This window comes from Poeciliopsis prolifica, unplaced genomic scaffold (assembly GCF_027474105.1).
Source record: "Poeciliopsis prolifica strain line A6 unplaced genomic scaffold, Auburn_PproV2 SCAFFOLD117, whole genome shotgun sequence".
NCBI classification, from domain to species: Eukaryota; Metazoa; Chordata; class Actinopteri; order Cyprinodontiformes; family Poeciliidae; genus Poeciliopsis; species Poeciliopsis prolifica.
The window spans coordinates 528,776-550,834 of NW_026562492.1; the positions used below are offsets into that span (position 1 = coordinate 528,776).

General features: G+C 38.3%; 2 protein-coding genes across 3 annotated transcripts in view; one reads left to right on the top strand and one right to left on the bottom strand.

The window, feature by feature from the left end:
• The window catches only part of tmem178bb (transmembrane protein 178Bb), a 48,716-nt gene extending 41,347 nt beyond the window's left edge, over positions 1-7,369 (bottom strand). The window contains exons 1-2 of one of the 2 annotated variants that reach the window (XM_055024242.1): positions 7,302-7,369; positions 6,419-7,077 (exon numbers count right to left, since the gene is read on the bottom strand). In XM_055024242.1, the coding sequence (XP_054880217.1) occupies positions 6,419-6,800 (382 nt within the window). In that variant the 5' untranslated portion in view covers positions 6,801-7,077; positions 7,302-7,369. The remainder of the gene's footprint in view (positions 1-6,418; positions 7,078-7,301) is intronic. The other variant, XM_055024243.1, reaches the window with a different exon arrangement.
• A 3,907-nt stretch (positions 7,370-11,276) lies between these two features.
• mrps33 (mitochondrial ribosomal protein S33) lies at positions 11,277-14,490 on the top strand. Its single transcript, XM_055024244.1, has 3 exons — positions 11,277-11,411; positions 12,370-12,586; positions 14,276-14,490. The coding sequence occupies exons 2-3, from the start codon at positions 12,372-12,374 to the stop codon at positions 14,379-14,381; spliced, it is 321 nt and encodes a 106-aa protein (XP_054880219.1). The 5' UTR covers positions 11,277-11,411; positions 12,370-12,371; the 3' UTR covers positions 14,382-14,490.
• Positions 14,491-22,059: the final 7,569 nt, after the last annotated feature.

The window sequence follows — 22,059 nt, forward strand, 5'->3', positions numbered from 1 at the left end:
CTTTCCCTAAGTAGGAAAGAAATAAACGTGCATCCTAATTTGGACTGTTTCGGAGTTATTATCATGGGGTAATCAGTCATCTGACAGTTTTGATTGTGTCTCTGTTGTGTTCATAGTCTGAATGGTTTAAAGGGCCGTTTTTATTTTCAGTTCCATGTCAACCGTACACAGACATAAACATGCAGTGAATAAATTGATTTTCATTTAGTTTTTTGTACCAAAGGCTTAACAATAATGAACACATTTTATTGTTTTCTAACACGGCAAACTAATGGTGGTAGAGGACAACACAAATCACTACTGCAGAATTACAGGCCGACCTCTGACCTCTCATTCATCAGCAAAGTTATTGAAAAATATGTGTGTAAACAATTAAATTGTTTCCTCATGATGACCAACTGCTTTGACTCTTTCCAATCTGGTTTTTGTGCTCACCACAGCACGGAGACTGGCCTAGTCAAAGTATTCAATGATATTCATATAAATACGGACTGTGGGAGAACCACAGTGCTGGTTCTGTTGGACCTCAGTGCAGCTTTTGACATATTACTGAATCGACTGGAGAGTTGGGTTGGACTCTCTGGTTCGGTGCTTGACTGGTTTGAATCTTACATAAAGAACAGGAATTTCTTTGTTTCAATTGGAAACTTCTCAGCAAAGAGGTCAAAGGTCACATGTGGGATACCCCAAGGTTCAATTCTAGGACCCCTCTTATTCAATAATTATATTCTCCCACTAGCTCAGGTTATAACAGGAAATAATATTAGCCACCATAACTATGCAGATGACACACAGCTCTACATTATGGTGTCACCAGGTGACCTTTGACCCCATCCAATCACTGAATAAATGCTTAGAACAGATAAATGTGTGGATGTGCCAAAACTTTCTCCAGCTGAACAAAAACAAAACTGAAGTCATTATTTTTGGACCTAAAAGGAACGATCTAAAGTCAATGCACAGCTTCAGTTATTACAACTAAAAACTAGCGATCAGGCCCGAAACCTGGGAGTAGTGATGGACTCGGACCTGAACCTTCAGAGCCATATAAAGACAGTTACAAAGTCGGCCTTCTATCATCTGAAGAACATCTCCAGGATTAGAGGACTAATGTCTCAGCCAGATCTAGAGAAACTCATTTCATGCGTTTATCTTTAGTCGCATTGATTATTTGTAACAGCGTCTTCACAGGCCTGTCCAACAAATCAATCCTCCAGCTGCAGCTGATCCAGAAGCTGCTGCTCCTGTTCTCACTAAAACCAGGAAGATAGAGACATAACAGCAGTTTTAAAGTCCTCCACTGGCTCCCTGTAGCTCAAAGAATAGATTTTAAAATACTGTTGTTGGTTTACACTGAATGGTTTAGCACCACAATACGTCAAATATCTGCTGTTGTTGTGTCAACCTTCCAGACCTCTCAGGTTCTGGTTCTGGTTCTGCTCTGCATCCCCAGAACCAGAACCAAATGAGGAGAAGCAGCTTTCAGCATCTATGCACCAAAAATTTGGAACAAACTTCCAGAAAACTGTAAAACAGCAGAAACCCTGACTTCCTTTAAATCTAAACTAAAAAAAACACCTGTTTAGAGTTGTATTTGAAATGTAATCAATTCAAAATGTAGTGATGGAACTTGACTTAATGTATTTATTCTATGTTGCATGACTTTGTGTTTTTGTGTTTATGATGTGAAGCACTTTGAAATGCCTTGCTGCTGAAATGTGCTATACTAATAAAATTTGATTGATTAATTAAAGGGTGGTTCCTAAGAATGTGAAGGGGTAAAACCTAAAAAAAAAGGCAGTTAAAAGAAACAAGGGTAACACTTTATTTTACGGGGCATGGATAAGTCTGACATAACACCTGTCATGAACATAAAGGAGTCTTTATGAATGTCTATGACTGTTGTCATGCAATGTGTTTTGGAAAATAATGACACTTTTAATGCAAAGTTGCTCTAGAAGTTGCATTGAAAGTCAATTAAAAGTGTCATTCTTTGAATGTACAGCATTAAGTGGTCACATGTACTAAAATCAAAAGCTATTTCAATCAAACACATCTTAACGGACAGAGTTACATGTTAAACATATGACCCCTTGTTTGATATCACCAGCACAATTTTTGCATCCATTGAACTTGTGAGTTTGTGGAAAGTTTCTGTTTGAATTTATTTGCACGGTGTCAGAATACCTAACCAGAGCTGCTGTTTGATATGAACTGCATTCCACCCTCAGATCTTCTGCTTGAGAAAACTCCAAAGGTTCTCAATAGGGTCAGAAGTCAGAGAAGGATGGTGACACACCTTGAGTTTCTCCCCTTTATGCCTATAGCAGCCAGTGACACAGCGGTATTCCTTGCAGCATGAGATGGTGCGTTGTAATGCATGAAGATGATTTTGCGTACGGCTCTTCAGAAAGTCCATGTACTTTGCTAAGATCATTTTCACACCTTCAGGAGCTCTGAAGGTGTGAATTTCAAACAAATTCTCTCAGTCACTATGTTAGTCTTTTTTTTGAAATGGCAGGGATCTGAAGGTGCCGACCAACTTTCTCTCCCCATGATTTTGGCCCAAAAATGACTTCACCACCTCCTTGCTGACATCACAGCCGTGTTGGGACGTGGTGGCCATCTGCCACCAATCCACTACTGCATCCATCTGGACCATCCAGGGTTGGAGAGCATTCATCATATAACAAGTCTGTTTGAAAACAATCTTCTTGTACGGCTGGGCCCACTGCAACTGTTTCTGCTTGTGAACTGGTTAGTAGGTTCATGCACCGCAAGCCTTTGAGGATCTCCACCTTGAGGTTCCAAAGGCACCAACAGCTTCAAATAACTGTTTGCTGCTTTGTAAGGGCATTTTAACAGCTGCTCTCTTAATCCATGAATTTAAACAACAGAAATCTTCCTCATTATGCCTTTATCTGTACAAACCCATCATTGTTCTGAATCAGCCACATATCACTTCACAGTATGGTAACACTTCAGTTTTCATTAGATATCTAATGTTTCATACCTTGTCCTAAAGCACTACACTATCTGATGATTTTTGTCAGCAGTGATCCTTTCTCTTTCCCATATTGCTTGAAACCTGTGGCCTGCTTAATAATGTGGAACATCCTTCTTAAGTAGATTTCCTTTAGTTGAGCTCACCAGACAAACTGATCAACCAGCTCTCTGAAATTAATTATAGCGATTCAAAGAGTCCTGACGCACTATACCATCCATAAATTTCATAGCACAACAAAAACACTTAATCTTTATGACACTTAAATCCAATTGGTATAATAATTTGGAACACAGTGTGCATAGTGCTTTTGCACTTCAACATCAGCTACATTTTTTTAAATGAAAGTGCCATTAGTGCATTCAACACATGTGTTCTGTGCTCCAGAAAGGAAAAGGCCTCTGGATATTCTGAAGTTATGAAGCCCCCGTAAAGATGGACATTTAGATAGCTCTGGGGCCTCAAGGAATACACACAAGATGATCTGCTGCTACAGTTTACCAACATCTGAAAAAATACAAAATTGGAATATTAATTCATGTGTGGGCCAAAATGCCTTACCTCTGACAAAAAAGTGGGAAAAAAAAGCACCCGGCTGAAATGGGTGTGTAACAGGTTGGCCTTTTACGGCTGGATTTTTCAGTGCAGATAGATGATATCAGGCAGAGTTTAGGTGGAACAGCAGGTTTATTCCTCCCAGCATCACAAACAATAAGTCACACTCTTGGTCTCACAAATCTCAATGTCTCAATATCTGTCTCACAGGTGAAAATTACAATCTTAAATAGTCCCAGCTGTGACAGTTAAAACAATCTGAAAATTCATAAGGTAATCCCATCTTACCCTGTCCCCCTTAATTGAATAAAATAAATTTTACTATAAACACATCAACTTCCTTTTTATAAATATTTTTTTTATGTTTTATCCTTACCCTTACTAAAACACCATAAAACAGTACACCATAAAACAGTACACCCCTCTCCCATTCTTCTCAATGGTCTCTCCCAGGACCTATATCATTGTCCAGCGCCTTAGGACAATATTTGTCCAAACATCCTGAGAGGACAGAGAAAAGACAGGTGAGTCACTATATTAGCACATTCCATACCTAATAAATTATGCACATCATTTATTTAGTTTTATCCACCCATAGCTCATTGCTCTGAGTACCAATTATCCTCTCTTCACAGTTAACCACCTCCACTGGCCAATGAGGAGCAGCTGTGCAGAGCCCAGAACTACTCAATAAATACAATTAAAACTTCCTGAGTGCAAAATGTTATTAATTTATAGATCTATTTTAAAAGTGCAGTGCTAAATAAAGTGCATAGTGAGAAAGTGCAAATGTTTTTACAGTGCTATACAATACATTGAATAAATTAATTCAGTAATGAAGGCCTCTTCATTACAGGGTGCCTCTATTTGGTGTTACAAGTTTCATAGTACAGCAATATTTAATTCATTAATATGGCTTTTCTGATGAGGTTGTATGTTAGATTAAAAGGGCTTTTTGAAAATAATCTTTAACCAGGTATTAAGCATACATTTCACTGCTGATGTAATATTCTAATCTTAAATGCCATGTTTCCATTAGTCGTAACCAAGAAATAAACGCAAAGACAAGCTTTAAAACATCAGCCTGTGCAAATAATATGTAATGAGTTTATTTGTGAGCTGAGTCACAAAAATAAATTAACTTTTCATTTCCAATATAATTGTTTAAATATGAGTTGGAACACAAGCGTTAGCGTTAGCTTACCTTGCAACCTGTGAGCCACCTCCATAGGAATCCCAAAGCCTCAATGTGAAGCCGACTTAGCGGCAGCTTTGTCCAAACTATTAAAAGCCTGACAGTGACCTCTGTGTCTATGAGAGCCTCTAACTGAAACATGTTCTGTATGAGCGTCCACACAAAAAAAACCCCAACAAAGTCAGGAGTTATAGAGTTATTTTCTAATGAAGTTGCTAAACAATCAATGATAAACTGATCATAGGTCAGTATTTTTGTTAAGGCTAGTAGAGGTTTGAGCTGCATAGTGTACTGCTAAACGACCAATAGGCAGAAGTTGAGGCCTTAATACACTGCCTCTCCTGATAAAGAGGTAGAAATACATATGGCAAAGTAAAAAGAGGAGACAAGGAAACACAAAATCAACAAAATACATTTCTTGATTGAAAAATGAATAAATATAAGAAAATGAATTATAAAATATTCACATTTCTGCTTTTATTTTTAATTATGTCAGTTTGGGGCCTCCATAGGATGGCACCACAAGAAAGAAGTCTATTCACATACTCTTCAATTTCATATTGCAAAACTTGCAATATGAATATCAAGACAGAACAGAGTTAATGGACTTAAACAGATCATGCTTGTGTTTTGCATTATTTCAGAGATGGGTAGTTGCTCACTTTCGTGTGGAATTTGAGTTTTTCAAGTTGACAAAGAACATGGATGTTGTTGAAATAATATTTTAAATTAGCACAATACTGCACAGGATAGTTTTGATACATATGAAATATACCATAGAAAGTTAAAGTACACTCTACGTTCACATAAATTTAGATAAAGATCCAAACTAAAACAACTGCTGAATCTCTGAACTTATATAAATTCTTAGGGAGAATTCTACAGAAAAAGGCCTAGAATCTCTTTAGACAGAGTCTGTCTGCCAGGCAATTAACGAATTCCTTAGCATGGTTCAAAAGTTCACTAGGATCTTAAAACTTTTTATAAATAATTTTATCTATATTAGAATTAAATATATTTCTTTAAGCATGTTTTGCTTAAAGCATTGCTCTTTCTCCCTGGACACGTATACAGACGCAAGAATTCGGGACAAAGAAGAATTAATTAAAGAGCTAAATCAAGTTAATCCTCTTTTTAATTCTTAACAATGTCAAAGTAAACAAATGGTGTATTAATGATGTGTCAGTTTTTGCTTTTGGGTTTTTAGAATCTAAAGTGTGTTGTAAAGGCAATTTCAACTCAAAATCTGTTTTTCTTTCTTTTATCTAATTAGTGTGTACTATGTGCTACATACCTCCATATGTACCACACATCCTGGGAGACACCTCTCTGCTTTATGTAGAGAGCTTCAGCCAGCACTCCCTTGCATCCCATGATTATGTCACTGTGTGGTTGAGGCAAGCATCACGTCGCATCCGTTGAAAGATAACACGCAATGCTCCCCGTCATGTCAGACTAAATGATAAGCAGTGTCCGCTCAGGCAGCCAGAGCCCCCTGCCATCAGTTCGCATGCAGATGCCCTTGTCGCCCTTTGGTCAAGTGGCCAGTCACCACACGGTGGCCTAATTTATTTTTACATGCTAAATGTCGCAACACATGTATGCTGCGCAGCGACCGGAAATAACGTGTTTCTTCACAACTTTTTTCCAATTTATACACTTACCTTTGCGAATGTGATCTTCGATCACCTGGTCGAAGCCAAGCCGGTGGCATTTCCTCCACAACCCCATGTTGGTGGAGTTATACTGCCTGCTGCATTCGTCTGCGGCGCTCATGGCGAACAGCTGCCTTCGGTTTCGGGCCAGTAGCACCTTGTCCTCCCAGCGAGGCATGCTGACTCGGCTGGCCCGCAGCGGCAGGCTGTTGTTGGGGATATAGATAAAGCCCGGGTCCTTACGGCGGCTGGAGAAACTTCGGCATCGCTCCTTGTACCTTCTGGCGTCTGTCTCGTACCAATGATCCGAGCACATCGCCACGGCGAGCATGCCCAAGGCACAAAGAGACAAGGAGAGCCCGGTGTAGAGCAACAACTTCCCGGCGGCCATACTCACTGCTGTCACAGCCGCATCAGCACCTCGACAGACGGACAGCTCCTCTGCAGCTTCACTCCGATTCAACTCACATCATCTTTGAAGAGCAGCGGAATCATCATCCAAAAATGGTGTTAGATGGAAGGGAGAAGACTTCCTTTAGCAAGGCTCCAAAAACAATAGGCTATGAAATTCCAGTAGTAAGGTGCCCACGTCTTTCCTGTGCGCGCCTTTCTGCAGCAGCTCGATGTAGACACAGAGGACGCTATCTCATCCCAAAGCATCCATCTGTCTGAGGGCGACACCAACAAGCACGCAACACATCAGGATGGAAGCCAGGATTGAAGTTATTCACCAGAAAACTAGCATCGCTGGGATGGATGAACTACACAATCAGATGGGAATTAAATCAATTTAACTGAAAAGAATCTAACAGTAGGCTATAGACAAATCAAGAGAACTGTTCAACAGAATTCAGCTGCATGGGCCTCTTAGGTTAATATACATGCAGGTTACCTGATGAGTAATCACAAATCAAGCTCAAGTCATCACCAGACTGCAACCACGACACGTCTGATGTGATGACGACAGCTGCCACAGAGAAGCCCTGAGCATGGACGAATCAGGAGCATGCGTGAAGAAACGCTACAGCTTTATCTCTCTTATTTGATGCAGTTGTCCAATTCATAAATTAAACATTATGCCTTCAAGTTAAAAACACTGAAATGAAGAACAAACACAATTCACAAACTTGATTGTTGTGGCCGCTTAAAGGCAGTAAACAACAAACAAACCAAAAACAAAACAAGTAGGACTTTGACTTCCCAAAAATTGCTGTTTCTGCTGCTCAGGGTGCTGATCTGAGACTGTAGTTGTTAAAGAGACCATAAGTCGCTGGTTATGAAATAAGCTACTTTTATACTTAATAAAATACAATTTTATTTAGTAAAATTTTATTTAAAATAAAATGCTAAATAAAAATTCTGACTGTCTAATCACCATGTCAGACTGCTTTAAAGCTCAAAAGAGCTCAGTGTCAGGTTTTGTAGATGTTTGGAGTTGGACCCAAATGCAGGAAACTGAGGCAGCCAGTGAATTATGAGATTTCATGAAGTGTAAAGAAAGCAAACTTACAAAGATCAATTAGAGAACTGAAAAAACACAAACCAAGGAAAGAAAACCAGCAAGGAGAACACAAGACAGCATGAGGACCTGATGAGACAACTGGTGCTCAACTGATGAGCCAATTGACTGCAGGGGAGAGTGGTTGGATCAGGAGCCGGGTTGAGGGGTAAGCAGAAGTTGGCACAGAGAAGCTGGGAAGGTGCAAAGGAGAACAGAAAAGAGCAAGGGAGAAAACACAAGGAAGCTAGAAATAATTTTAACACTAAAGAAACATTTAGAGTAAAAAAAATGTGATGAACTAGAAAGAGAGGAAACTGTAACAGAAACTAGGCTGACCTAATAATAATGAGAACTGAGGAACACAGAAAGTAGGAAAAACAAAAGAACTAAACAAAGAAATAAATGTAACTAGACTAGCATATACTACAAGGGCAGACATAGACCTAACAAATAATCAGGAAGAGTAAAACAAAAAGTGAACTAAAACATAACTGATAAATAAAAGAGGAACAGCAAAATCACCAAAGTACACTAAACCAAACCAAAAAACCCAGAGTCTTGACACAGATGGGTGAATTCTACATAACTTTTCATTGTTAGTGCCTCTGAGAGATGTAAAATTATAAGACTGACATATATCAAGGCAAAGAAAACTGCTGATAGGTGCATCCAGACATTCAGCAGCTCCTATAAATGGTTGAATTATAACACAGACCATAGACCTAAAACTTTAGACATAGACAGATTTTATTGTCATTTAGCATTCATTTATTGGGAATGACAATGCTATTAAATCTTATTTAATGGTTTCAGCAGAGATAAAATAAAAAATTAAATTGCATAGGATTTATTTAGGAAGTTTACCTTGTAAAAGACAAACAATAATCTTGATAGTTTGATTATTGTGTTACCATGGCTACAGTAAGGTTGTCTGTAAATCTTTGTGTTTGACCTGGGTTTATTCACAAATATAGCACCACAAACATTGTCCAATAATTAGTACTTAATGTCATGCTTGGCCAATTAACCTCAGCCCCCTCTCTCATACTTAAATCTACTTTTAAACAGTTAGTGATGCTGATGTTCTTAGTGAGAATGGGGAAACCTGGCGAAATCACATTCTGAATCTGCAGAATCTTTCTTTAGCAGTAACTCATTCAGAGCAGCTCACTTCCAGCCCAGATCCCGTCAGCAGCAGTGCAAACCCGCCTGGTAGTAACATTCGGTTAATGTCAAACTGTTGTGTTCCGGGGTTCTTTGGTTTTTCTTGTGGGGTTCTGCCTGCTGCTATTCACTATCTAGCCACCAGATAGCACTAAACTCACCTGTCTCTGAGTTGCGTGTTGTCATCCTGCTTGCCTGAGTCCAATCTGCTCGTTAAGCGAGGAGTACAAGAGGAGCAGACTGCCAGTACTTTATGCCTGAGTGTTAGCCAGTAACGGTACAGCTGAGCCTCCTAGAGCTAGTCTCCATTCTCCTCGTTGCTTTGTTCTACTAGTGATTTCTCTGTTGTTCTCTGTTCTCAGGTGTTTTCCTCCTGGGACTTCCTGGATCCTTCTTGTGAGATCTACGTGGCTTGTCAGATCAAGACTTCCTCGTGACGCCGTGGAACTTACCCACTGGTTGCCTGAGTTTCCAGACTCACCTCCTCCGTCTGTTTGCAAGTTCTACTCCTCTGTTTCCCTCCGCCTGAATTTACCTGTCCGCCCTCCGATGCACTCCCTTGTTGCCCTCTGGACTCCCATGGCTAAGCGCTGGCTCTCCTGGACCCACAAGGAAGCAAGGACCCCGGACACCTCAGCTATCCCTCCCAAACTGCGAACTCCTGTTCTACAAGTAAAAAGACCTTTCAAGTTTACCCCCATAACTTCTGTTTCCTACAGTCTGTGAACTCACCATCACTTTGCTGTGCTTTTCAGTGTGCCGACCACTCCGTGAGCCTTTTCCCCTCCTGGACCAGACTCATTATCTCACTGTCTTCACTTATTGTTCACTTTCACTCCTGTATCGTGTTCTGCATGTAGGCTAAGAATATAGACTCAAACATGACAGAAACAGTCAGCAGCCCATACCGGGGCGTTGAGGTGCCTCACAGTGAAGTCATAAAGTTTTTTTTTTTTTTTTTTTTTTTTTTTTTTTGTCAGTATGTCTGATTCTGACCCACAGCATTTCTGAAATGCCTTGTGAAAAAGCCTTCATTAAGAAAGTATTTTTTACAACTCCAAAATATTCTGTAACTTAGAATTAGTCTTTTAGATTGCTCAGGCATGAGTTTGAACAATTCTATCTTAAAATCTGTCTTCAATTTTTGAAGGCTCTGGGGATTCATAACTTCAGATTTTTGTTTTTTTCATAGATTTACAATTCAAGCCAGGAGACCAAGTGGGCAATTTTTACACTTTACTTTCTGACTCATCGGTTAGGAATTTCTTAGGTTTTGTTTTCAAGATATTGTCCTGCTTGGACAGCCACACTTATTTCAACTTCTGATTCTTGCCAAGAATGTCCTACTAGATTTCTCCACTCATTGTTTTAACAAGAATGTCTAAGAAAATTGGAATAGGCCTATTTGAAAAAGTTATATTTTTCATTCATGTCAGAAAGTCAAATTCAAATACTTTTATACACAGAGTGAAATACTTCAAGATTATATTTGTAATTTTGAAGATAATTAAAAATGACAATTTAATGTCTGACACCCAGTGCTTTACAGGCAGATGATGCAATTTTAAACATTTTTAATTGGGAGAAAAATCTATTTGAAATTAGTATTGATTTGGGTGGTGTGTTCATAAGCAAACCACCTAAATCTGCTTTTAAATAATGTCTTAAATAGCATGCATTTCCAAAGGATGCGCAGCATAACTCTTGTTCTGATAGCTGAGTATACTTAGTTTGTTTCTATTTTTCAATTGAGCCTAAAAACGTTTGAAAAATCTTCCTTTTGATGAAACACTTTTTTTAAGTTTTGGAAAATCATCTAATTACTTTCATAGGCCAAGTATATATTTTTTAAATTGGTACCAGAACAAGTAGGGAAAAAAAACATAGCTATTACAGCAAAAAGCTTAAAAGAGGTGATATAAAGATACCTCCAAGGATCATTCAGTTTCTCAAAAAATTAACAGTTATGAGTGGACAAATATAGAAGTTGCATAATGAGAGGTTCCCTTATCACATCTTTCTAAATGATGGGGAAACACCAGACAGTGGTGTGTGTAGGAGGAGTCAGACACATGACTGCGTAAATCAAGATTAAATTCTTTTCATTGAGCTTGACGCCTACAGCGATTAAATAGAAATTTGCAATAAAGAACGAGGGAAACCTCCTGTCCACTAGATGGCGGTAATTGCATTCAAAGTTTGATCTGCTAAGCAATATCAGAGGAGGAAGTACGGTGCGGGTGAGCTTGTTGTGAAGGTTGAAACAGTCAAAGTAAGCTAGCAGAGTAAAGATAATGAGACCGTAGGGGCTTACCAGCCTCACCGCCACAGGATCAGGTAGGTGAAGTTTAAAAGCTGATTAATAACCTTACAAGTTGTTAGAGTTGGTAAACGAAACATGACTGCGTATCAATGAGTTAGCACGTGTGACACTTGAGAGGCGTAAACTGGAGCTCAGTCAGCTATAAATTATCCGAGGAGTCGGATGGTTTTTATCACATCCACAGCCAACAGGGGACGAAAAGAAAAACAGAACTAAAAAATAAACATTTCTATTTGCTAAATGCAAAAATAATGAGAAAAAGAATATGTCACACATTTACTAATTAATATAGTGCGATTATTATTGCATTAAACAATGTTTGACTCAAGTAATATAATTTAAAGGCGATGCTACCAAATACCTAGGAAATGTATAAAAACTTAGATTCTTTGACATATTCTCTCATTGTTGCTTTCATTAAATGCAAACATTGTATGTGATTCTAACTAACATTTACAAAAACAAGTTTTGTCTGACTTAACTTCAGACGGTGAGAAAAACGTGGATATGCCTTTCTGTAAATGTCTGGTTTCAACTGTATTATATAGCTCTAATATGCTTTTTATTTGTACAACAAATTCTGTCTTCTTTACATCATAGATTCCTGTAGATTTACCAGGATAGCTCATCACTACAGTTTCCATTGTAAAGTCAGCATTTTGTTATTTTCTTCTGTAATGTTGAGGTTTTTGATAAACCCTCAGCCATGGGAATCAGTTTCAGTGTTTTCAAGCGTTAGCGTTTGTTAAATTTGTGAATAGAGGAGGCAGATTCGGTTTTATTTTTCACTGCTGACTGACATGTAGTTTTTGGGGGTTCTGCTTTTATACAGACTTCTGGCTTATGAAAATAAAGAAAATTTGTTTCTATTTTCCTTTAAAGTCCAAATGCTTTGTGTTAAATTGAATTTTAACCTAAAACCATGACTGTACAATTTGCATATGGTGAATTTGTCCTACTTTTTTCTCCTAGTTATGGCTGGTTTCTCCAGTTATGCGGTGCGCATGGCAAGACTGAGCTCCAGAATCTTTGGAGAGGTTGTCCGCCCCACAGACTCTAAATCAATGAAGGTGGTCCAGCTGTTCCAAGAGCCTCCACTGGCCAAGAGGAAGGAGGTGTATGAATGGTATCCTCATCACAAGGTTTACTATGCCATGACCCAGAAGCTCCGGTTCATGGGTCTGTTCAGGTAGTCAATTCAATTCAAAAATACTTTATTGATCCCAAAGGAAAAGTGATGTTGTTTTAACTCATATTAATTCTAATTCTTCAACGAGTTATTGTTGATGGTGATGGTTGTTGGCAGGAAAGATCACCTGAAATACGGTAGATCTAGAATGTGAACAATTTGGTGCTCAATATTATTGTTGGGTTTGAATCATCTGTTGCTCTTGGTAGTGATGAATTAAATCACAGATCAGACCTGCCTTTGAGTGTGACAGTATACAATACTTATTAACAGGAAATTTGAAAAAAGTGGTTTGTTCCAAAAATGTGGATAAAACAGTGGTGGAACAATAGAGGCACTGAATCCTTGCAGTGAGATTCAGGCTTCTGTCACACAGCAGGTCTCGATGCTCAATTCCAATTTTTATTTCTATTTTTATTATTTGCATTCTACTGAATGATTCAACTGCAACAATTGTGCGAAAGTAAAGATTGTGACTCTTTTAGCATTTAACATTGTTGACAATAAGCTTCTAGTAAAGTGCAAAAATGAATTGTTGCAAAATAATAAATTGAAAACATTAAACAAGGAAAAGACGAGAGGAGTAACTGCAACAGGCTGCATACACATTGGCGCACATACACTCAATCACTTATTAATGATCACAAAAAGAAACATCAAGCCTAAAAAGATAATGTTGCAACTGACTGAATGTTCTGTTATTTCTGTGAGAAATGTTTGAGTGTTTTTTAGTGTAGAATTCTGAAACATATAGTGGCATTGTTGTCACTTGCTATGGCAATGAGTCTGTTGCTAGGATAACGGCCCTGGGTTTGCTGTCACAGCACAGAGCTCCTCCTGCGGCTCCACAACTCAGATGTCTCGCTGTACGATTTTGTGACACTCACCTTAATATTAATAATTAGAACGGCATTTAGTTGCACAACTTTACAGACTTGTTCATTCGGAGCTGTTTTTACGTTTATTGCACTATTCATATTAGTCTCCATGTTTGCAATTTTCTGGAGCGCAAAGTGAAGCTCGACATCATTCATAGCAAGTATATTACCTTGACATTAACAAAGACACGGCGGGACAGGTCATCCGGGAAATTATGTACCTGGAAGGCCTGACTAAAACTAACTGGATATCAGGCACGTATCGAGGCTTATGTTTGCTTATTTCCAGTCCCAAATAAGCAACCTCACGCTCAAAATCAAGCCCCAAAGCACAGCCCGCAACTCATTAAATTTGTTAGTGACGTTAGAAAAAAACCAAGCCCAAAGCCGCTTATAATAATCAGGATTGGCCACCGAAACTCAAAATAGTTTCTGTTTTTCCAGCAACAAAGTGCGCATCTCCTTCCATTGTTTACATTTCTGTCGCTGCTGATACTGTCACATAAAAACAGCGGTCACTCCCCAAGACGCATAGAGAAAATAAAATTCAGTTACAAAAGAAAATAGTAACGCAAACTGGTTTCGATAATTAAATTAATCCTGATTATTAACTGTAATCTGACTACTGGATTTGAAATGGTAACGCATCAGATTACTTGAAACTGAAAAAAGTGGTCCGACGTCAGTAACGCGTTACTTAGTGATCTCATACTATTGGGATGTGAATGAGTATTGAATATTAAGGTATTCTGACTAGTAAAGTGAGCTGTGGATGCAATGACTTCATTTAGGAGCCTTATCTTCTTTTCAGAGATGAGCATGAGGACTTCAAAGAGGAGATGCGCCGCCTGAGGAACCTTCGAGGAAAAGGAACCCCTAAGAAAGGAGAAGGAAAGAGGGCGAGCAAAAAAAAATAAAGTGCATCTTTTTTACTTCTGCAGGAAGGAGGCTTTTGCTCCAATTGATCATGTAATCTTGATCAACATTGATTGATCATTTTTCAAAATAAACATTTTAAATTGCTCACTCATTTTGTTACAGACTTTGTTCTGTTAAACAGCTTCTATGATAAATCCAATGACATATTACACAAAAATTGCAAAGCCATGTTTTATGCAGACTGTTTTTATGAGATGTAAAGATTTCCACTTTTGGAAAAAAAACTTTTCTTCCATGAGAATTAAATCAGAATTATTATCCAAATAACTAAGCCTTTTTACTTTTTTTTCGTTTTGTTGTTGTTGTCTTTTTTTGATTACGGCTTGTAACAAAACCCCATAATTCAGTGATTCAGAAAATTATTTCAAAAAAATCATTAAAAAAAGAAATTTATAAATTCTGTGCCCTTGCTTATTGGATTGTCAAGAGTGTTGTCTTTCCAGTTGTCTAAGAGACAGTAAAGCCACAAAAGGTTATTTTAAAGCAAACCTACCATAGTCATAAAGAAAAAATACTTAGTATATTTCGAATACATTTACATTGGTGTAAGTAGATTTTAAGTATTACTGTAAGTGTACTACCTATAAATATATATGAAGTATACAAAAAGTATGTTGGTACCAATTTGACATAACTTTAAACTCACTTGAATATAATTATACCAAAATGCACTTTTAAGAAATATTATTAATATATTAAAGTATACTTTAAATATGTATTTGCCCAAGTGTAAATATACACTTGCTCAAGTGTATATTTAAGACATTTTAAATATGTTTAAAATATCTTTTAAAAATATTTTGTGTATGTTTTAAAATTATGCTCAAAATAGAATGTTTTAAAATTCACTTAACACTTACTATAAATTAAGAATTTCAGTTTGTTTTAAATTAAATCTTTATATATTTTAGTCTAATAAAGTATGCCTTATTAGTTGCTTGAATAATCTTTTACCATTTTTGTTAAAATAGCAAAGAATAAAAAAATTATCTTTATACTCGATGTACTTGTGAAGTAAAAATTGTGTTATTTCTTTTAAGAATTTTATTTTAATTATTTAGTCATTTAACATTAGTATTGTTCAGTCTGTTAAAACATGTAGGTCAAGGAGTCTCTGAAGAATCAGTTAGATAGGTTTCCTTTTGACTTCTCCTTGGAAAAGTTCTAGCAGGCTGTTATGGTGCCGGTGTTTGTTAACAGATAACAGACAGTTTAGGTAAATACAGTAAGATGGAATAAGCCCTAAGGTCTAACAAATTTCTCCATTGAATGTTAGAAGCTCAGAGTACGTACAAGGTCTAACAATGTTTTTGGTATGGAAAATTGTTCCATTAGCATCCTAATTTTTGGAAACTCCCATATTTTGAACGAGAAGATGTTTGTCAACTACATAATTAACTGACCTTTCAGTAAGGAGAGGTTGCATCCTGTCCATCCTGTGGCTACATGACTGGGCAGTAAACCTGTTCAACTGGAATTGACTCTGGGCCAGGGAGTGACCACATTGTGTAAAGAATCCTATATTGTGAGAGCTTGCAGCTCCAAGTCAGAACTGATTCCAGGTACAGCTGTTGTGCTGTGTTGCTGTGTGTTCGCCGTTTGCAAACGATGTGTTCATACCTCAAAATATCAAACATTGACACTTTTGTGACAGATGCTTCAACAAAAACAATACTTGTCTTTAACACTAAATGTAAGGAGGTATCTTCAGTTTTTTATATCTCTGAATATACTCAGAGAGATATAAACTAAAAACAGCTGTTGGGTAGTTGTTGTTACCCAATTCATTTTCAAATGTATGATGTAAGTGAACAGTATTAGCTCCAGTACACACTCCAGACCATATGGTGACAGTATTGCACGCTTTGTTTTTTTTTTAAGAGCACCATAAAAATAACAGCCAAAACATTGACGAAGATACCAGATGCTGTTCGAATTCACTATTTTTACTCGCATAATGCTAAATTAATAGTAGAAAGGGCCTTGATAATAGTTAGGTTTTTTAAAAATAAACTTTATTTACAAATAAATAATATACAATTATTTGTATAATAATTGTATTTGTATAATAATTGTATATACCTCCAGCACCTCCAGTATGCTCGAGGTGCTGGAATAACAAATCCACAGGGTTCCATGAGAAAAAAGAAAAAATAACTGTTTGCAAATCAAATTTATCACTTAAGATTATAAGTGTAGTCAGGTAGTAAACTTCGGTTGAATAAGTGTTGGTTTTCTTTTATGTTACAAATATCAATGCTCTTGAGTTACTTTGGTTCAATTATATAATTTTGGGTTTTTTACCTTTAAATATGTTCAGGTGGTTGGTCTCGGGTGCTGCACATTTTGACCACCAGAGAGTGGTGTTTTGAGGTGATTGCTGTTTCCCAAGACGGGGCAGGAAGTGCATGTAGTTCTTCCTGTGTTGCTGTGCTCAGTACTGAACTTGTATGTGCTTGTATGTATTTTATCTGCAGAAGATCGTTTTGGGCAGGAAATTAGTGAATATACACCTCACTTGTTCAAATATTTTGGTACATTCTCATTTATGTAATAAACAGTCAGTATTTTAATGAGATGGTGTTTTTTCCGAAGCGGATGGTTCAGGGAACCTGTGTGTGCGGTGCCGGTCGGCCATTCCCTGCACGTGACAGTGAGCTGTCTGATCATCGGTGTACTCCAGTATTAAGAGAGAACTGAGACGTTACTGTGGAATGAGAGTTGATAAAACAAGGCATATCACAGTTCCATGTGCTTTAAATCCGTGTGTTGAAATGCAGCTCTGTATATTTTGTTTGTGCAGCCTGAGGCCACTGCCATATTTCTTTACTTGTCTTTTATCTATTGTATCTTCTTTTTTTTGTGCATTTCCTATGTTACTTTGGAGATTGCCACATTCCATCAATAGTTACCTACAATTCAATACACACATGTTCTGATGGCTGAACAAAAGTAAGCAGAAGACAGCTTTGTTTAATCTGTCTTAACTGAAAATAACATATACTGTTTATTAGGAACCCCAGTTATTGTGTCCTGTGAGGCTAAGTATTTCCTGGGCTACATAATTTTCATTGTTTTAGAGGTGCACATTTTTAGAGTCCAAAAATCATCTTACATCAGCTCTAAAAACTGTGAAGTTGGGTTTGTTCATGCAATTTAGGAATGTATGTGAAACTTAGCCAACAGAATAAGAAAGTTTATAATGTATTCTTTCCCAGACATACTATTATTGAAAATACAAAAAAAAAAAACATGTTTAATGTTCAAAGGAATAAATATATTTCCGACTAAAGAAACTATTGAAGTCACATCAAAAAGTTTTGCTGAAAGGGGATTCCCAAAAAAGGTGGGGTAATGTTTCTTGTCCGATGTGACAAAAGGAACAAAGAGGACCAATATTTGGAAAATATTTCTTCAGTACCCTGTGTAAAATCCAGAGGAATACTATTAGCAAACCTGCTTCAATCTTTTTTTTTTTGGGAACAATCTTTATTCAGGTATTGATTGGGAACAAACACGGTTATTGCCAAGAAAGTATTTTTGTCTCAAATAAAGTACGGGAGGTGTCTCTTAAAATTTTACACAGGTTACTGAATAAATATATTCCAAATATTGGTAGGCTCATCCGAGCATTCAAACCTGCGGAATAAATTTAATACAGTTTCCCCCCCCCTCACCCGGTATTCTCCAGCTTGTGGGGGTACCTAGTTTTTTGGCACACGATGCCAATGTGCCAAGATGGCCGCTGCGGTCCCCGGGTTCCAGTGGACGCCATCCTTCTCGGTGGCAAAACCCTCAGGGAGAGCAGGGATGTGGCCGGGACAGGATCTGATAAAAAAGTTTTGATGCCTCAACATGGCCTGCTCCCGGTGACTGAGGAACGGCCCGAAGTTAACCTCTGGCACGAGGACCTGAGCCTGAGGGAATCTGGTGGAGGTGACCTGCAGGGTGGCCTTAAGCTCCACTAGAGGTGTGGTCGTGGTCCGTTGGCACCTGTTATTAAGGCCAAAAGATAAAATGTAAGATCACATGAGCCTCTCCACGAGGCTCCGGACTATGGCCGCCCACAGGAGCGCCTCTGCGTGTTTCCACTTGACCCTCGGGACTGCATCCACCTGGATATCCGCCGCATCAAACGTCGGAAAGTGGGCGACATTCGAATCTCCAAGAATCAGCCACTTCCGGGGTGATAGTGAGGCTCCAATCTCGGAGCTTATTCGGGGTGGAGAGATGTCGCGTGGGACGGCGGCACACCACAGCCCTGTCAGGCGTCCGGGGGCTCTGTCCTCGTCGGGCCCAGGAGCGTGTGTAACAGAGTTTAGGTTGTAGAATCCCACTTGCTTTATATTATCAGTGCAATGGGGAAATAGCGCCCCCCTCTCTGTGTGGCTGGTTATATGTTGCTGGCCACTGCACTCAGTGCCAGTCTGTGAAAGCTGCAAGAGAGGTGAGTTTTATTCTTCAGCACACAGCATAGAAAAGTGTTAGTAACACATAAAATATAATTTTTATTAACTTACACAAATATTGTGTAACTCCTATTTATGAGTTGTGTGCCCGACACCAATTTTGTACTTTTAGTTTTGTAAAACAGTGCAAAGTGCTTGTGCTAAGTTAAAACTGTTGTAGTGTGCTGAGGGAAGCTGAGCAGTTGCACTGATTTCGGGTTGAAATCAGTGCAACCCGAAATCACCCAGAACCTTTTGGTCTTCATTAAAAAACTACACAACGCAGAGTCGAGGGGTTACTTGGGTCAGCCTGGTACAGTGGAGTGAAGCAGAACCTGGTTACATGTGCGCCTCGTCCGAATCCCCTCAGTGAGGTTGGGGGAGGCCGAAGCCGCAGTGGCGGCCGTGGCATGAGCAGCGACAGGAGCAGCCGGAGAGGTGGCGTCGGGGCAGGAAGTCTCCCGTGGTGGCTGTCCGGCGGGGAGCTCCATCCCCTGAAGAAAAAAATCCATCTCCACCCCTGAGAGGTCCATTAGAGGTGACGAGGTGAAGGGCGGAGGCGGGCTAGCGTTGGCGACTGGGGTTATGGCCGGGCCCTCCAGAGAAACCAGCTGGTCCACGGCTGGATGCGGCACCATAGAAGGACGAGTGTCATTGTTCAAGATAAGGTCCTCAAAATCTGAAACCGAAGGCTCAAATAAGTAATTACTGTGTGCAATCCCACCTTGTGAGTCCTCTCCGGTTTGCAGGTGGCAACGTTTCTGACACCGTTACTTAGGAGGTTCTGCAGCGAGCCCCATTGGGAGTTAGCGAGGTCCAGCCTCTTCCCCGACCGTCTCATTGTCTGAACCCCCAGTGAGTGGCAACCAGACAACATGCAATTCATCCTGATAAAAAAGAAACAAAAGTACAAAACCTACCAACCATTTCTGGATAGTCTAAGATATCAAGAATCAATCTTATATTATTAATAATTTGCCTTCCAGGCACAAAGCCATTCTGAGATTTCTCTATAATACCACTAAGAACTTTTTAAAAAAAACTATTGCCAAACAACTGGGCTAAAATTTTGTAATCACTGTAAAGTAAATAAATAGGATGCCAATTACCCAAAATTAATGCATCCTTTTGAGGTTTTGGGATTAAGAGTTATTAAACTTTGAGAAAGTGATGGGGGGAGTCTTTAATTATTAATGCTTTCAATAAATACAAAATGTAAAAATGGAGTGAGTTCTTCTGAGAACATCTTATATAGTTCTGATGGAAGCCCATCTGTACCAGGGGATTTATTTGATTTAAGACTGTCCTACAAACACTGGGTGTTTCATTTTGCATGGTGCATTGCTGCCATCTCCTGGACTTTAAGGGAAATGCTTTACTTTTATGTTATTTAGTCAGCAGTTTGTTTTGCTAGCGGTAGAGCAGATGAACAGAAGTGTTTATTACGAACGTCAAATTCCAGGTCGAGTTTATCGAAGCAATGCCTGTAAGTAATAGCTTATATTTCAAAATGAGGGTTTATGTTAACTTATGAGAAACGAAGTAAGTTTTTTATCGAATTTGTGTTCAATTGGTTCTGGAGATATCATATATAGTCGGCGTCATTGCCAATTAGCAGACTGTAATCATTATTAAGGTAGCAGTATGTAACTGTGTGTAACACTTCTGTTAGCTGCTCTGCTCATGCTGAGTTGTTTGTGTTTTGGTAGTTTCACTCCATTGTACGAAAATAAAGGAAGAATTAATTAATCCTGACTCGTGTGAAAGGAGTTTGGCTGATGGTTAGTTTTGGTATACGGCACCATAGCGAGACCATTACAAAGACTATTAATAGCTTCTTTAATTTCACCAGGCGTGAATGGAGAGTCACATATTTTCTTTTGGTCACCAGTTGTTTCTGTGCCACTTAAGGAGTTAAAGAAATAATCATGTTCCTCAAGAGAATGTCTAGACTCATACAATGATTTATATAAAGTTTCACATATATTTGCAATCATTTTGGAGTCAACGATAATTGTGCCACTTGAATTAAGTTTAGTAATACTAGTTTTTGTCTGTCTTAGTTGTTCAAGTTTGAAGAAGAAGCTAGAGTTTTGTTCCCCCTCTTCTAACCATTTGGCCTGTGAACATCTAAAAGCTCATTTTGCTTTTTCAATGTAAATTTGATGGAGTTTAAACAGAAGGCTTTGTAACTTGGCTCTTTGTTGTACAGACCGATTTTCAGGAAGAGTAGAGGATAATAAAATCAACTCAGAGACCAAGGAGTTTTCCTCCTATATGCTATTTTTTATTCTACTTGCCCCAGCTTTACTTAAGATCTTTCTTAACTCATATTTTAAAAGCTCCCAATAACGTTCATAATTATTTACAGATTATGCTAGTTTTAGGAGCTCTGAAATTGTGTTCATAATTGTTAGACAAGTTTGTGGTTAAGAAGGGAGTTTTTCATCTTCCAATATGCAGGGTTCCTTTTAGAAGTTCTATCAGGGTAAATACAAACCTGTAACAAAATGCCTTTATGATCAGTAATGGGCCCTTGAATAATCTCAGCTTTACAATTTGAATGTTGTAAGGAGTCAGTTATTAGCCAAAAATTGATTCTTGAGTGTTGCGAATCAGCATTGTTTTTCCATGTAAAATTTTTTGTGTTTGAATTATTTACCCTCCAAATATCTATTAAACTTCACTCATTCATAAAGTCAACAATCTGAGAATTTATTCTTCGCCTGCTAGGCCACTGGTCAACCTCATCATTCACTGTCATGTTGAAATCTCCTAAAATTATCTTAATATCATAAAATTTTTTAACAAGATCATCAGTACTGGAGTTTGAAGTTCTAAACAGCCTGACATTTTCCTTGCCGTTGTTATAACCATAAATGCTACCAAAAAGGAAGAAAGAATTATCACATTTGATAACTGAAAATATAATGTGCAGCAGGGTCAGCTGCTATTAAATTTGTGTTTCAAAGTTAATGTACCTGCTGTACGGTGAGTTGCATGGGCTATCCACAAGTCTTCTCCCCACTGAGCTTTCCAAAGTTTATAGTCACTATCAATGCAATGGGTCTCTTGAAGCAAATAAAAAGCCATAATTTTTTGCAAACAGAAATAAAGCTTTTCTTTAAGTGATATTCCTCAGTCCTAGAACATTAACTAAGAAGAACTTAAAGATACCAAAAACAAACAAGGTAAGTGTCTGAGCTTA